The sequence below is a fragment of the Saccopteryx leptura genome, chromosome 3, assembly GCF_036850995.1.
Source record: "Saccopteryx leptura isolate mSacLep1 chromosome 3, mSacLep1_pri_phased_curated, whole genome shotgun sequence".
Classification (NCBI taxonomy): Eukaryota; Metazoa; Chordata; class Mammalia; order Chiroptera; family Emballonuridae; genus Saccopteryx; species Saccopteryx leptura.
In genome coordinates, this window is record NC_089505.1 from 142,178,598 (window position 1) to 142,195,394 (window position 16,797).

At 41.1% G+C, this 16,797-nt stretch overlaps 1 protein-coding gene and 1 pseudogene across 1 annotated transcript in view; both read right to left on the reverse strand.

Annotated features, from left to right (window-relative positions):
• WLS (Wnt ligand secretion mediator) overlaps positions 1-16,797 on the reverse strand; it is a 114,735-nt gene that overhangs the window by 12,759 nt on the left and 85,179 nt on the right. Inside the window, exons 6-10 of the mRNA XM_066376547.1 lie at positions 12,275-12,443; positions 10,930-11,027; positions 10,500-10,563; positions 8,414-8,557; positions 7,082-7,165 (exon numbers count right to left, since the gene is read on the reverse strand). Coding sequence (XP_066232644.1) covers positions 7,082-7,165; positions 8,414-8,557; positions 10,500-10,563; positions 10,930-11,027; positions 12,275-12,443 — 559 coding nt within the window. The remainder of the gene's footprint in view (positions 1-7,081; positions 7,166-8,413; positions 8,558-10,499; positions 10,564-10,929; positions 11,028-12,274; positions 12,444-16,797) is intronic.
• Positions 14,640-16,060, reverse strand: LOC136397287 (sorting nexin-4 pseudogene; annotated as a pseudogene).

A 16,797-nucleotide genomic window follows, 5' to 3' on the forward strand; every position in this document is an offset into this window, starting at 1 on the left:
ATGGAAAAAAGACAGTGACAACGAATTAAATAGAGCCAAGAAGAAACATAACACCAACCTAGAAACCAAGCAACACACACACAAAATCTCTTCTACATAGGGGCAAAGTGAAGGGCCGTGTAAGACTCCATTTTTTAATCTGAATCACACTAGTAGGAACGAATTAATTAAGGGCTTACTCGATGTGTCAGGCAGAGTCTGCTGCTCATCTTGGCTGCACACCAAGATCACCTGGGGCATGTCTCTTCCTAAACCAGCAGCACATCATTATCCCTAGTTTAAAGAAAGCATGTTTGAGTCTAACACTTCTCCACACGTACGGTTCCTCCTCTATTAACTGTCTTCCCAGCTGGCTGTGAACTCCCTGCAGACGGAGACCAGCTCTGGTTCATTTGCTGCCCCATCTTCAGTGCCTGATGTATCACAGGAGCTCAGTGCAGATGAATGAATCCTTAGAGAGTGGAGTTTTCCTTAGTGGGTGGGGCAGTGTGGGGAAGCAGAAAGACACAGGCCTGAAATCAGAGATCCAGATTCAAATCTAGCCTCCACTGCTTACTCTGCTTATTGTAAGAGAAGTAAAGATGAAGACCCCCCGAAGTTTAGTTTCCTTAAATGCAGAAGAAGAACTTGCAGGGTTACTAAGGAGAATTAAGTAAAAACATTTCTAGAAATTTTATGGCATGCAGTAAACACTCAGTAAACCCTATTTATATCATGTCACTCTATGTAAGTCACTCACAAAAGTAATTATGAGCTTTCCTGGGCTTTACGATCCTGCAAGAATGTTTTGAGGCTGCTTTTGTCTATGGTAATGATTTGGTAATTGTCTTAAGCTCTGTCTGATGTCTGTTAAGAACTGTAAACAGAGCTTTTGAGGTGAATGACTAGTAATTGATGCTAGCTTTGAGATCAATGAAATGATTTTGACCACTTCTGCTTGCCATAGGAAATCTTATATGGGAATAAAAAAAGTATTGTGTCCAAGTATATCTTCCTGTGATGGTGGAATGAGGCGTGGTTATATAAGCCATCCTTAGAAGCCCCTTCATGGCAAACTACAGTGTGACCTTAAAGTCATGGTGCACTTTTGACCAGTCACAGGAAAGCAACAAAAGACGATAGAAATGTGAAATCTGCACCAAATAAAAGGAAAACTCTCCCAGTTTCATACCTATTCAGTGCAGTTTGATGTGGGCTCACGCACAGATTTTTTAGGGCTCCTTAGGTAGCTATCCCGTATAGCCTCTACAGACTCGTCACTGACTGATGGCCTACCAGAATGGGGTTTCTCCACCAAACTGCCGGTTTCCTTCAACTGCTTATCCCACCCAGTAATGTTATTCCTATGTGGTGGCGCTTTGTTATAAACACGCCGACATTCACATTGCACTTTGGTCACGGATTCGAATTTAGCAAGCCACAGAACACACTGAACTTTCCTCTGTACTGTCCACATCTCGACTGGCATGGCCGTGGGCTGCTCTGCTGTATACTCGGTGTTACGTCATCATCTGTGCATGCGCACATGCTGCCACATCATCCTACAGAAACTGGGAGGGTTTTCCTTTTATTTGGTGCAGATTTCACATTTCTATCATTTTTTGTTGCTTTCCTGTGACCGGTCAAAAGTGCACCATGACTTTACAGACACACTGTATATCTAAATATTCATGCTTCACAAACAGGTTGGCTTTATATTCTGTTTCTGAGGCAGTGGGCCTATGTTCATTTGGTCCTCTCTTTATAACCCATAATCTGCTGCAGCCCCAGGCATAGTAAGTATAGGTATTTCTTTCGGAAAGACCCAGAGTGTCAGTTAACCAGATTAAGTGATTCAAGATTCGACCAGTTTTAACTTGATATTGGTGATACCTATTTCTTTTCTTTTTTTTTTCATTTTTGTGATTTATAAACAAACTGTCATCAGGAGCTCTTATTTATTTTAGAAAATAAATCACTTTATATGACATACTCAGGAATGTTTTCTGTGAAGAAGAATTTCATAATTGCTGATTTGAGAGAAATATACCAGCATTCAAGCTATTTAGAACTTAGAATATATCGCTAAATGTCATTCTTCTTACATTCAAGTATAGAATAGAGGTCAATAGGTAATGTGTTATTTCTTTTAAAAATTTCTGTCTATTGTATTCCTTTATTATCAAAAGAAGCTAAGATTCTTTTACAAAAATAACAAAGATAATAATAGTTAACATTTATTCAATGCTAGTGGATTGTCAGCACTACACTGAGAATTTTACATGGAAGGTATTATTTAGTTTCAATAACAAATCTAAGAGGTAGGTAGATAATATTTCCCCTCAACACATGGGTAAACTGTGATACAAAGAGGTACAGTATCTTGCCCGAGACACTCAGCCAGAAGGTAATGGTTCTGACTACAAAAGAAGGTGTACTTAGCCATTATACAACACAGGAGTAGGAATATTATCTTAAACAGCGGTGAGTCTCTTTAGTGAATCATGAGGCAACTATTGTATAAGGTCAAATTTCTTTTGAAAATTCACTTAATTGACCATGATGCATATTATTTATATAGCATACATACATACAGATTTGTTTATTCAACTCTGAATAGTAACATATATGCATTATATATCCTAGCTATAAAGCATGATATATAATGAACTAGATATATATGCAAAATGCAATTTCATAGTAGAACCACTCAAACGAGATGCTCATACTCTGAGGGGCACACAGGAGCCCAGACTGAAGAAATAGAATTTTCACACATACCTCTCATGTTTGCTTTGAGACATGCATGTCGTTTAGATAAAATTGCAGAATTACCCATACAGTACTACTTAATTTGTAGTCTCTAAATGTATTATTTTCTGCTGAGGGCAAAGAGTTGAATTTGCATAAATAAACTGTATACAGGGTATCTCTGCTGTTTGGAGATGTGATTGTATTTCCCCTCTCCTCTCTCAATTATTCATGCCTGAGCCATCCTGAGGTCTGAGCACATTCCCACCAATATGTATCACAATAAGCAGCCTCAACAGAGCAGGCCTTTTAAATCCAAAATCTCAGGAATGCCAAGGCAGAGAGGTGACAGTCACCCGATTTTAATGTTCAGAGAGAAAAACCAGGTAGCCTCAACCAAAATAAAAAGAAAATCATCATCTCCCCTCTGTATATGTCTTATTACTAAAAGTTCTGTTTTTCCTGATTTAACATTTGAACAATTTACTTTTGTGTGAAACCACCCAATTATACCCCTGGAGCCAAGTGAAGGTCAAATCTCTTTACACCCAGTAGTCTTGACAACCAACATTCCATTTAACAACAAGATTTCCAAATCCCGGACACAGGCTTTCTTACTGGAAACATTTCCTCTGTGAGGAACAGAATGAAGTGATCACACACACACACACACACACACCACAGAGCTGGGGAAAGGCTCTCTGGGAATTTGCTGCTCGTGGCTTGACCTGTGTGTCAGGCACCTGGGGGTCCCTTAGTGAAGGTTGGTGACCTTCTCCCCTGCCTTGTACTTCTGTTCCCTACAGCTCATCACCACTAAATGGAATGCCTCTTTCTTTTCCAGAGGGAAGGGGCTAAAATACCAGACTGTGATATGCCATCTCTTGGTTGCTAGGACTGAGCCCATTAAAATGGCAGGCATTAAAAGACTGCACCTCGGTACCCAGCTACAAAGCCCCAAGGTCACTGCATTCCACAGCCTCCGCAGGCCTTTCATGCCTGGCCTCAGAGCTTCAATGTCCTGGAGAGATCTCCTCGCATTGTATTTCACGGGGCTTAAAGGCAAGCTCTCCCAGAGAGCCTGAGAGCATAATGGGAGTTTTAATATATTCCTTTTACCTAAGGCTGGGATCTATTTCAAAAAGTTACCCAATAGGTTTTCTTTCAGGTGAGCTCATTGCCGAGAGACATTCCAAAATGACATTAAAAAATAAATCCTCTGATGACTCTATTAATACAGTACCTGGAACACTGAGAGTTATGCCTGAAAATGTCTTAGATATCTATAAATAAACCTTAAAAAAATAACCCAGCAGGAGGCATGTGAGGAGCTAATGGAATCCAAAAGACCTCATTGGTGTCCCCTTCGAGTTGAAATCCACTCCGGGCCGACAGTCACAGCAGATATAAAAAGCCTGCCACAGGCTCCAGCTATGTTAGAAAATACTGGGGCAATGGAATATTATTCTTCTTAAAAGAAAAGCCACAAATCAGCTCTTTGGAAGACTGGCCCTTTTTGCTTTAAAATGGCACACTGATTTAACATGTGCAGTACAAGGTTAAATTTGGACAACATATCACTGCCTTTAACATCAGCCAAATGTCCTTCTTGACTTCGGGTAGCAGGGACTCTGCAGAGATAAGAGTAAGTGGGACGGGCAGTGGGAGAATGACCTCAGCTTTCCAAAGCAGCAGAAACGCAGGTGAGGACTAAAGTGTCCTTCCCGAGAGTGTATCTCGGTATTGCCTTTGAGTCCTCAGCCCGTCTTGCTGGATCGAGGTTCCGTGTCTCCAAGTGCTGCACCCTGCTTCCCTGGCCTGCAGAGGAGGCTGTGTGAAACACATTACCAAGGGACAGCAGGGCTGCACAGCATTCTGGTCACACAGGAGAATCAGCCAAGGGCCTTCCACACAACTTGTTTGAGCCTCAGCTGGTTGAATAAAAAATTCATTCAGAATTTGAAATATTGTTACAGCATTTGGAGTGGAGAATGAAGTTTCTAAAGTTTTATAAACAAACAGTGTGATACAAGCACAGCACTGTGTAGGTCAAAGCAGATGTGGTGAACAGAGCTTATGAAGATATACATGTGGTGTGTGTGTGTGTGTGTGTGTGTGTGTGTGTGTGTGTGTGTGTGTTCCCCCCACATTTACTTCAGCCTTCAGGAGCAACACTAACACTGGCCAGTGGGGACAGCCAACAGGACTCCAGGGACTCCTAACTTGGCTTAGAGGCACCCTTGGGAATCCTTCATAGAATTCAAGGTAGGGGGTATCTGTGAATTGGAATGAAAAAAAAATTATATCTTTAATTTCACTAGTCTCTAACTGAAAATTACTGTTGCTTTCCATTTTAAATATAGAAAACAAACCCCCATAATATTAGTACTACCTGTAATTTTGTTACTAATAGTAATCATATTTTCATATCAATTACTATTACAGATATGTATAATTATAAATATATATCATCTATCTGTGTGTATCTATCTGATTCCCTTTGAAATCCAAAGCTTTTTTTTTTAACCTTACTCATTTTAAAACATTCAAAGAAGTGGCCCATAGCCTTCACCAGGGTACACAAGGGGTTCATGGCACAAAATCATAGAAGTCCCTGTATTAGAAGGAAACTTGTTAGCAGAATGGGGCAAGTTTTGTGCTAAGGCTCTGTGAGCACTACTAACATTTCCAGTTTTGGTCAAATGCAGGGATGACAGAGCAGTTGGTAAAAAAAAATGCCCAAAGGACTGGGTTTTGGTCCCTAACTCACTCTACGTCCTTTGGCACAACATTCATACTTTTTTGCTATTCGTAAGGGCACATATACTCATGTTCATGTTGAACTTTGCAAGCATTACTTCATGTGATCCTTATAGCCACCTTTTATGGTGGTACTAATATGTATATTATACCTATTTTACAGATAAGAAAATTAAACCTTAAAGCTGTAAAGTAATTTATCCTCCCAACTAGAAAGCAGCATAAATGGGAAGTGTTTCTATGGCCACTAGGTTTTGTATTCTAGCAAACTGGGATAACAATACTACCCATAGTATTTCTGTGAAGCTCAAATGAATATAGTACATTAGATATAAATAGTACTTTCTGAAACAAGTTACCAATATTTTACATTCATTAGCATTATTAAGAATTTCAAGTACAGTGGAACATTGAGTTTTGGAAATAACCAGCAGAAAAATAAGGTTCTATCGGGGAACTTTTGAATTTTATCTCGCGTGTAAGTGGCAATATAATTATTCCAAAGAATGGCTGATAGATTGTAAAAGGATCTATGTTAATGCCAGATAAGGATCAAATCAAATTAATACTTGCTTGTTGGTGTTTTGCTACTGGGCTTGAAAAGTTTATTCTCTATAGTAAATAAAAAATGTGCTCTTAAATATGGCTGCAGGCAGCCCTGGCCAGCTAGCTTAGCAGTAGAGCATCGGCCCTAGAGCAGGGGTCGGGAACCTATGGCTCACGAGCCAGATGTGGCTCTTTTAATGGCTACATCTGGCTCACAGACAAATCTTTAATAAAAAAAATAACATTAAAAATATAAAACATTCTCATGTATTACAATCCATTCATTTCCTACTGCTGTCCTCCGGGACAACACCAAATTTTTACTGGATAATGTGTAACATACACGGGTTGTTGTATGGCTCTCACAGAATTACATTTTAAAATATGTGGCATTCATGGCTCTCTCAGCCAAAAAGGTTTCCGACCCCTGCCCTAGAATGTCGGCCCGGCATGTGGAAGTCCCAGGTTTGATTCCTGTCCAGGGCACACAGGAGGGGCGCTGATTTGCTTCTCCACCCCTCCCCCTCTCCTTCCTCTCTGTCTCTCTCTTCTCCTCCCACAGCCAGGGCTCCATTGGAACAGGGTTGGCCCGGGCGCTGAGGATGGCTCCATGGCCTCTGCCTCAGGTGCTAGAATGGCTCTGGTTGCAATGGAGCAATGCCCCAGATGGGCAGAGCATCGCCCCCTGGTGGGCATGCCAGGTGGATCCCAGTTGGGTGCATGTGGGAGTCTATCTGCCTCCCCACTTCACACTTCAAAAAAATACAAACCCCCCCCTAAATAAATAAATAAATAAATAAATAAATAAATAAATAAATAAATATGGCTGCAGGCTTTACATTTACTTAGCAACTTTTCCTCCCTATGAGGCTGTCCTGAGAGGGAAAATCCAGTCCACCTCTGGCTAGATAATAACAAGACCCAGATTGAAGCCTAAAAAATAGCTTCCCTGCTCCTTTCTCAGTAGTTCTACAGCATGTTCTGTGCAGAGTAGAAGCAACCCTCCAGGGACATGCTCACTCTGACCTCTTCAGAATCCACTTACCTGACTAACAATGAAAAAGATGACAGTCATGGCAGCACAGGCCAAGGTGATAAGCATGAGAAACTTGAACCTGAAAATTAGCCCCTATTAGGAAAGAGAGAAAGAGTAGTTTAACATTCCACCAGATACCATCAATCCTTATCTCAACATATAAATCTATAAAAAGCTAATTTTAAAGAAATCTATAAAACCAAATTACTAAAAGTGATAGTAAAATAATTTCACATAGTAACATTTCTCTAGCAGAGGTGAGTGTGGCTGAAAAACGTATTGGGTGAAATATTTCCTACGTCCTTATCTCTCATGAAACAGTAATACCAGAGTCTGGGAAATTACATGCACGGCACGTCATGAGGCTGCTAATTTCTTTGCTAAGCTGGTTATGCTTCTCTGCAAGGGTTCAAAGTTACCAAATCCAAGTTTTCTGCACTTGTAATAAATTTCTGCTCCAGTGAACAAAAGGAAATGTTCAAATTAATCAACATGAAGTGGATCTGGTTTTTCCATGTGTCACCCCAGCTCAAGCACCCCAGAGACAAGGAAAGCTTTAGAGAGTGCCCAGGGTTTCCGAGAGCAGGACTGAAGGAAAGCTGTGTTTCGGGGAGGGACGCCTCTTACTGCAGATCCACTGCACATTGAAACCCTGTGGTTCTGCTGTTTCTGTTTCTTTTTTGACAGAGGAATTAGGCCCATGTCCCTAAGGAGCCCAAAGGGATCTTTGAGAAATTAAGAATGGGTTGCCTGCATTAGCGATTTGAGGGTCTTGAGTGTTTCTCTTGAATGAGGCACATAATCTATAAACAGAGATTACTGGACTCTATCTGAGCACCTGCTGCGTATTTCAGGGGAAATGTGGCTTCCTGGAGTCTGGAAATCAGATCACCTGGGCTGAACCCCAGTCATAAGGCTGACTTTCAGCAAGGGAACCTGAACTAATTAATGCCTAACCCCAAGCCAAATCCCACTTCTACATACTCAAATCTCTCATCTAGTATGCATCTGCATTCCATCCCAAAGCTGAAGAACCTGCTGGACAAGTTTACTCCTCACTGGACATAGAAAGACATTTGTACCATAAAAAACTCCAAGATTTAAATAGTCCAGCTAGATGCTTCTCAGAGTAGGATTTAGCTGCTTATTTTGCCTAGGGATCCTATATTACACGTAAATCTCTCAATGTGTATGTATAATATATTTGAAATAAAGGCTTCCAATCTCCAGGTATAGGGTAGTGTGTGTGTGTGTGTGTGTGTGTGTGTGTGTGTTTGTGTTTACACACCAAGCAGGAGATATTGAGTACCATTTCCTGAATGAGCCAAGAGATTTGCTTACCTCATAGTGCAGCCGCCGGACTTTGCTCATGGCTGGCAGGCTGGACTGCTTCCCACTGATGTTCCGAAACACCTGAAATACCATGAAGCACAGAAACAGGAAGTAGAGACAGAGACAGATCCCAGCCACAATGATGAAGGCCATCTGACGGTGTCCAGTAAAGGAAATGGCAGGGTGGGCAAGGAGCACTTATCCCCGGCCCTGTTGGCAATACTCTGTCTCCAAACAGCTAGGCAATTTTCAAGGCAATAAAATATTAAAAACCGGTTTTAATGCCAGTGAGAAAGGTCTCCCAACACAAAAGTACCACAGAGAGGTATGTTCCGAATTGTTTTCTAAGCCCAATAAGAGAAATGGAGCGTTGCTTGTTAAAAATGCGGACTCCAGGGCTCTCCCTAGTCCTAGTGAATCAGAATCTGCCTTTTAACAAGGTCCTCAGGAGAGTCATTTGCACAATAAATTTGAAAAGCATTAAGATATTAGATATTGGCTGCAAAATACTGATCAGGTGGACAGCTACATTAAAATCACCAGAGGAGTTAGAATACAGGTGGCCCAGGTCTCTCACTGCAGGTCCACGGAATCAGATTTTCTGAGGTATAGGCACCAAGTATAACCATGTTTGGGAACCACTGGGCTAGTCCCTGGATTTTTAGAAGGAGGCTGGGATACCCTGGCCTCAGGAGGGGATGGAGTGGGGTTGGGTGCAGCAGTTGCTAAGGGAGGTTGGCCATGCTACTGAAAGTCTTGAAGTAAAATCAGGCACGAAGTTCTGTTTGCAATCTTCTGTCCACCACAGAAACAATCCTGTCAGATGCAGAAGGACACACGGCCACGGTGGGAGTTGAGAAAGGTGGCAATACACTTTGAGACCGAACAGGGTGACTCTAAGACCTGTCTTTAAAGTTCGCTCTGAGAACCACCAAGGCTTAGGTAGAGAGAAGCTGGCTTAGAAGACAGGTGACCTGACTCCAATTCCTTTCTGCTACAACTCTATCCCAAGTTGCATATTTTAAAATATTTTAACAACTGTAAACTCAGCATGCATATTTCACTAAATAATATATGTAATTAAAGTTTTCCTTCTTTCCTAAAATCAATAGTGTCCTAGAATGAAGGGTTATTTGCTGCAGGACTTGACATTCTATTTGCCTTCCTGCACCTTCGTTATATCTGTAGAACAGAAGAATTGGAGAAGACTTAACATTATATATATTCCTTGTTTGGAGTAGCTAACATTTTTTGGTGAGGGGATAGAGTGATAGGGAAATGGGGGAGTACAACTCTCTCATCTTTAAGATAATGGGACTACTGATTTAATTTGTCCACAAACTTCTTATAATAATAAGAAGCCAATATAAACATCATGGCCGGACAAAATACATTTACCAGCACGTGACAAGGTACCATCCGTCAGGAAAGATTATAACTTGAGCCTTTCTCCCCTCTCCAGAGAAGAGTCTCTTTTCTCCCAAAGCATTTAACATATTATTCAGGAAGATAAAATATTTAAATTCAGCATCCTAAAAGGGATAAGCTAAGACTGTCACTTCTGCTTCATAAAGATGACTCAGAGTTTATGCCAACCAACCAGAAGCCTCTGCTGCCTCTGGAACTAATCACCTTAGCCTTATCTCCACTTGGTCTTGAAAATGAATAGCAGCCGAGTGGTAAGACTGCACACCAAGGTCACTGTAAGAATCTCACACACGGATGGCTTCAGAAACAGGCTCTCCCACAAGGAGCCCAGAGACAAACCGGCAGGGGCTTGGGGAAAAGCTAGTCATGCTTCAGACTGCAGTAAACAACCGTAGAGTAGATCATTTAGGCAGGGTGCAATAATAAGACCAGCAACTCTGATGCCTCTGCCGTGGGGACACGCTACAATCTCCTTACTTTGCCTGCTTTCACCCAGCTTGAAAGCAAGCATTAATTCCTCTCGTTATTTGCCTTAATTGTGCTGTTATCATTGGTCTAAGAATCAAGGCTCTGGCTAAGCACATATGGAGAACATCATTAGAAAATTATCTTGGGGATCAGGCAACTGTGGGAAGAAAAAAACCCTGAACCCATCCAGGAAGGATACAGCCAGCTCTGTTCCAACATCTGTAGTCCAGATACTGTAGAAGGGATTCGTGAGTTGTACCCCTCTACAAAGAGAAACAAGAGGGAAAGGCAAGACACAATTAATACAGACAGGCAAAGGGGAACTTTCCTTTTAACATATTCGTAGCTTTTCAGCCGGAGGGATGGGGGTAGTATTTAGCTAAGAAAAGCCACAGAGGACTTAAACAGAAAAGGAGTTTGAAGAATAATCAGCCCAAATATTTTGCATCTATTAAAATCTTTGTCGCTGATTTAATCCCAATCCTTATCTGAAGATGTGACCATGACCAACCCTTTTATTCCACAGGCTTCCAGCCACCCTTCTCCCTTTTTCAAATGTTCCTCCGAAAGAGCTGGCAGCGAGCATGGTGATGTGCACTCAGCCCAGAGTCCCACGGGCATCTGCTCACCTCTCACACATGTCAAATATGAAGAGGCAGAAAGAGCCCACAGCAATCGGTCCGACTTGCTTCCAATACCCTGCTATGTGATTCCGCTCGTGCTGATCCTGATGAAAGCCAGGTTGAGAAATGACATAAAGATGAGGAGAGCAAAACAATTCTATAGGTGAGTCAGTTATTCAGACAATCCTCGCTGACAACCTGTTGTGTATCCACATCACGCTAGACCCTAAGACCAAAATCTGCTCCTAAGGACTCTCAGGGTAATAACGACAGGATGCTACAGGAACGCAACGAAGGGCCTTGCAGTTTAACTCTTTCAGAAATAAATTGCTATGTGACTTATCCCCAGAGGACAAAATAAAGACTCTCAGGCATTAAAACATGTCAAGTGTAAGAGGTCTTATGGTTAGGAAAATAATATATTCTCCCTGTCTTTATTAAAAACAAGAATGGTTACTCTTGATATGTATACAGACACTAAAAGACAGAAAATAAAGGAATGTAAGTGAAAAAATAGAGAAAAGCAAAAGGCATATGGTAGTATCCAGGCTGGGACCCAGGTGGGACAGTCCATACCGATTCCCTCTGGGCAGTCCCCCGGGCAGGCTGTCCTGCTGCTCCACCTGAGTCACCTCCACTCCCCGTCCCTGCTGCTGAGGGCTCTCCACCAGTATATCACTGTTGCCAGACCTCATGCTTACCCTGGTAGTGGGCAAAAGCCTTTCTCGCTTCCCCCTGTTCTCCTGGAAGGGCTTCAAGGCTTCAGAAGCAACAATCAAACCATAAAGAAATGTAAAAACAGCCCACTATGAAGCCAATGTGCCTGACACGGGCTCTGAGCTCCAGATGGCATGTCATTTTAACCCCAGCATGACGACAGCACCCTTTTTAGTTTTATCCGTGGTCCCTTCAATCCCTCTTGAAATACAATTTGGTGTCTGTGCCCAGTGACCAGGGAGGTCAGTATTTCCGGGTAATGGGGTTACTAAGCCACCTGAGCAGATTGCTAGCTGGAAAGAACAGGCCCACAGTCTGGTGGTTACGCTGGTCCTGGGGACAAGCAGAGCAGAAGCCAAAGGACAAGAAATAATAATAATTAGAATTTGTGTGTTTACCTCCTGCTAAGTATATTACTCACATTTAAATCTCACAAAAAACCTATACAGAAATCTCATTTTATCGAAGAGGAACTTGACATTTGGAGCTATTAAGTCACTTGCCTAAGGCCACTCAGCTAACAAGTGGTGAAGCAGAAATTTGACCCGAGTGCCTGACTCCAGAGCTCACACCTACAACCACTCATTGATTCTGCCTTGTCCACTGTTCCTTCCCCAGCGCCTCTTACTCGTACCATCATGTGCTCGCCACAGAAGATGATCCAGAAGGAGAGAAGCATTGCATAGAAGATGCCCTGTCGAATATCACCAAACAAAAGCATCCAGGTCCAGTCAAACCCAATGGAAAACCACTCCACTGGGGTATTGATAAAAGTCATGGAAATCCCAAGGGCAAAGATGACCCTGATGGCGAGAAAATATCAGGAAATGACTTTATTCATTTCGGAAGCAGATCTTCAAAAATCAGAAGCCAGTTTTGGGAAATGTGATGTTACTTATTGGGACTGAAGCACACATGATCAGTTTCTTAGCTCTCAAAATGAGTTTCTACTCAGAGATACAAAGTATCTTATTTTGCTGGTACCACTGCAGAATGAAGGGCTGTTATCTTAACCTTTCTCGATAATTGAACCTAAACCTCCTTAATCCTTGGAATTTGAGTTTGGTACCAGCTCCTATGACAGTTTTACCCTCCCTTGCCTTCTTAATCAGACCTCATTGAATAGAATTATCTTCATCATTAAGAACATTCATTATTATTATGCTATCCTCACAACTATGAATTATATAAGCATATTCACTTCAATAATAAATGACTCCAAACAATATGAAACACAAATTCTTTTAGCAGCTTACTTAGTTTCCATTTTGCTTTTCCCCATCACACTATTAATTGACATTCCTCTATCAAAATATCATTCATTTAGTCACTGATTTATTCCTACTTTCCATACCAATGAAACGCATGTTCATTTATTTATTTATTTATTTTGAAAAACAGCATAATACTCCATGTATTTAATGTATAAGTTTGGCAAACAGCACAAAAATCCAGCAACATTTTAATCGTGTAAAAAAAGTGAAATGCTGAACAGTACTGGGGATTTGTTTTTTTACATGATTTCTAATAATGAGCCCATGTAAGATTCTGTAAAGCTAGCAAAATTTGGGTGCTTCCCTTCTGAACATAGACCACAAAAACACACACCAAAAGAAACCCCAATATAATTTATCTTTACAAAACTTACAGCCAAGCAACAGAAAAGAAGGATGTTAATGAAGATACTAACACATACGTTCACGACATAGAGCTTCCACACTGAAATGCCATGTGGAGAGAACCAAGAAGAGTACATTTAGGCTCATCACTGAGGTTAGGAATTATTTGAGAAGAATTGAATGCTTAAATGTAACATACTCAATTCTACATAGCAATTCCTAGATCATAACAATGTACTCCATTATATATTTGAGGAGTTGAGTCTTCTTTATTGGCAGTATAAAATTTCTGACCGGTATCAAAATTCTAGTAAAACACAAATTGGGAGGTATTTTTTAGTGCCCTGGTTGGCAAACTGCAGCTTGCGAGCCACATGCGGTTCTTTGGTCCCTTGAGTGTGGCTCTTCCACAAAACACCACATGCAGGCACTACCTCGATAACAAATGTATCTACCTATATACTTTAAGTTTAAAAAATTTGGCTCTCAAAAGAAATTTCAATTGTTGTATTGTTGATATTTGGCTCTGTTGACTGATTAGTTTGTCGACCACTGTATCTAGTGCAGGGGTCCCCAAACTTTTACACAGGGGGCCAGTTCACTGTCTCTCAGACCGTTGGAGGACCGGACTATAAAAAAAACTATGAACAAATCCCTATGCACACTGCACATACCTTATTTTAAAGTAAAAAAACAAAACGGGAACAAATACAATATTTAAAATGAAGAACAAGTAAATTTAAATCAATAAACTGACCAGTATTTCAATGGGAACTATGCTCCTCTCACTGACCACCAATGAAAGAGGTGCCCCTTCCGGAAGTGCGGCGGGGGCTGGGTAAATGGCCTCAGGGGGCCGCAGGTGGCCCGCGGGCCATAGTTTGGGGACCCCTGATCTAGTGTATGCAGATGTTATAAGGGGGAGTCGGTGAACATGGGAGAAAATCGTAGATTTTACACTGTTTCTGCTGAGCGTTGTCAAACCAAACAACTCAACTATAAGGCATGAAAAAATAGCCCCCTATAACAGATCAGTGGTTCTTACCAAGTGAAGATAGAAATTCAATCTTGGAAAAAATTCTTTACATAAACAGATCTAAAACAGCTGGAATTGAAATGAACAACTAGAAATTACCCAACATCGTCATATTTGGTCATTGGTTCAGCAGCCTGACACTCTACTGGTATGTTTTATCAAATTAATTTTTTGGAATCAGTACCAGTCCCCAAAACCTCAAATTATAATATTTAACCTTCACAAAATACATCCTTTTGTGCTATGTAAATACAACTACAATCAAATTAAAGAAAGCTGAATTTATTCAACTTGTATATTTTTGTATAAACTAGGTCACAACTTAAATTTTTTACTTTACTTGTGTTTCTGTTTTGGGGCACTTTGATTGAAGACACATTCATTTCACAGGATTATATCTTGCTGAAGCATTCCTTAGCACTGGTCCAAACTTGAATTCCCTTTTTGCACATACTGATCTGCATGACTGCATAGCTTATGAGAGCCTCCTTTAAGTCACGGTTCTTTTGCTCTTTGAAGCATTCAATATTGGTCCCAGCATTTTTCACAAATTCTCTGCTTTCCAGATTTTTAGACTTTAGCGGCTGTTCTTCCTCACTTATTTGTTCTTCAAGCACCTTTATTCTGGCTTTTCTTTGCTCTTGACCAAAAAGCTTGGTAGTCATTCCAGTCGAAGAAAATGTTCTCGCACTCCCAGTTGCCAGTTCCTCACATTGCTGCTTCTTGGAAGCTAAGTCTTGAGCAGCCATCTCCAAGTCATACTGCATAAGTTCATGTTTCCAGCACACAGCCCAAAGGGCTTCTGCATAAAAAAGATACTCCTTCAACTGATCTGCGTATGTTCTTCATCTTCCAGAATATCATCAATAGAAGATGAGTACACGTCCATACGATGACCCGCACTCTGCAGTCCATCACCCATCTCTTGTTCTATGGCGCTCCATTCACTGAAAACTCACCCATAATCCCATGTACTTTGTGAACACCACAGAGCTGATCTGCTACTCCAGCTCTGACTCGAAGATGTGAGATCACTGACTGTAGTTCATCACCGTAGTGCTTTAGTTCAGTAAATCTCTTGTCTGGGTTTTTCACTCTGAATGTTGCATTAAGTGCTTTTTACCTGAAGTCTGCCTTCAGCTGAAACCCAGTTTCACTTACAGTCTCCTTCCAGTTACCTTCTTGTGTTAAAAAGAAATAGAAGATTTTGTCTCTACAATGGATGGGGTGTGAAGAAACTCTCAAGAGAAAGTTTTCTGCACCAATTCATCTTTTTTTCACAATATCCAGGTCCATATTGTCAGCAGAGAGTTTATGCCAAGAAAAGAATCTGCTCTTTTTTCTAGTAGAGGTGGCACAACAATATGTGGATAGTAAACTAAAAGGTAGTTTCTCAACAACTCAAATTCACTATACCGCCCACTAGTGAGCCTGCTAGGACACTCGGACCATCACTATGTTCAACTGACCTTGTTTCAATGAGGTAAGCAGTATATGATTTCTTGCATGTTCATGGCATTTCTTCTTGTTCACTTTTCTGCTTCTGAAACACTGATTTCTATCTTCTTCAACCAAAAATTACTTTCTGTCACCGTGCGGACCCTCCTGGTCCTGGCCCCCTCCGCTTTCTCACTGACTGCAGCCTCCAGACCAGTGCCGGGTTGGCCCAGAGGCCCTGGGTCACCGGTTGTAAAGCCTGCTCGACGTCTGGGTGTGCTTGATCCACGGCTACTGCTCCGCACAGCGAATCCAGTGCCAAATACATATGTTTATTAAGCACATATTATGAACCTCACATTTTGTTAGGGCTACAGATACCTAAATAAGTAGGACCAGTTCTTCCCCTCATGAAAATATATTTAGTGCCTCGCCCAGATAAAGAGACAAAGTGTGATAAGTGATATAACAGAAGTATGCATAGGTTGCTACCAGGATGTCTAACTTTGAAAGAGACAAAAATTGAGCTGAGTTGCAGGTCAAGGGTAGGGAGGTGGAAGGGCATTCCTAGCAGAGGGAAATGCCTGAACGGAAGCGCAGAAGTCTGGAACAGCCAGAAGCATAAAAGCAATTGAGGACCTGCACAGAGCACCTGTCAGTCAATGCCAGGCCACACCAGAGAAGTGAAAGGGGCTGAGCTCATAAGGAAACCTTCATATCTCTTTGGAGAATTTGCAATTGATCTCGAAAAAACAGGCTCCAATAAAAAGGTTCAATAAAGGAGTGACATGATTCATTCATTTACTCATTCAAAAAAATTCATATTTATTGAGCTCCTGCTATGTGCCAGTCACTACTCTAGACACCAGGGATTATCATATGAAACAAAATAAATAAAGACCCTCCTCTAGGGAGAAGAGGGTATGAGAGGAAAGATAATAAATAAATAAATAAATAAATAAATAAATAAATAAATAAATAAATAGTATTATAAAGAAAAATAAGCAAGGCAAGAGAAGGGAGAGTGGTGATATTTTATATATGGACAGGGGAAAGCCTCTAAGG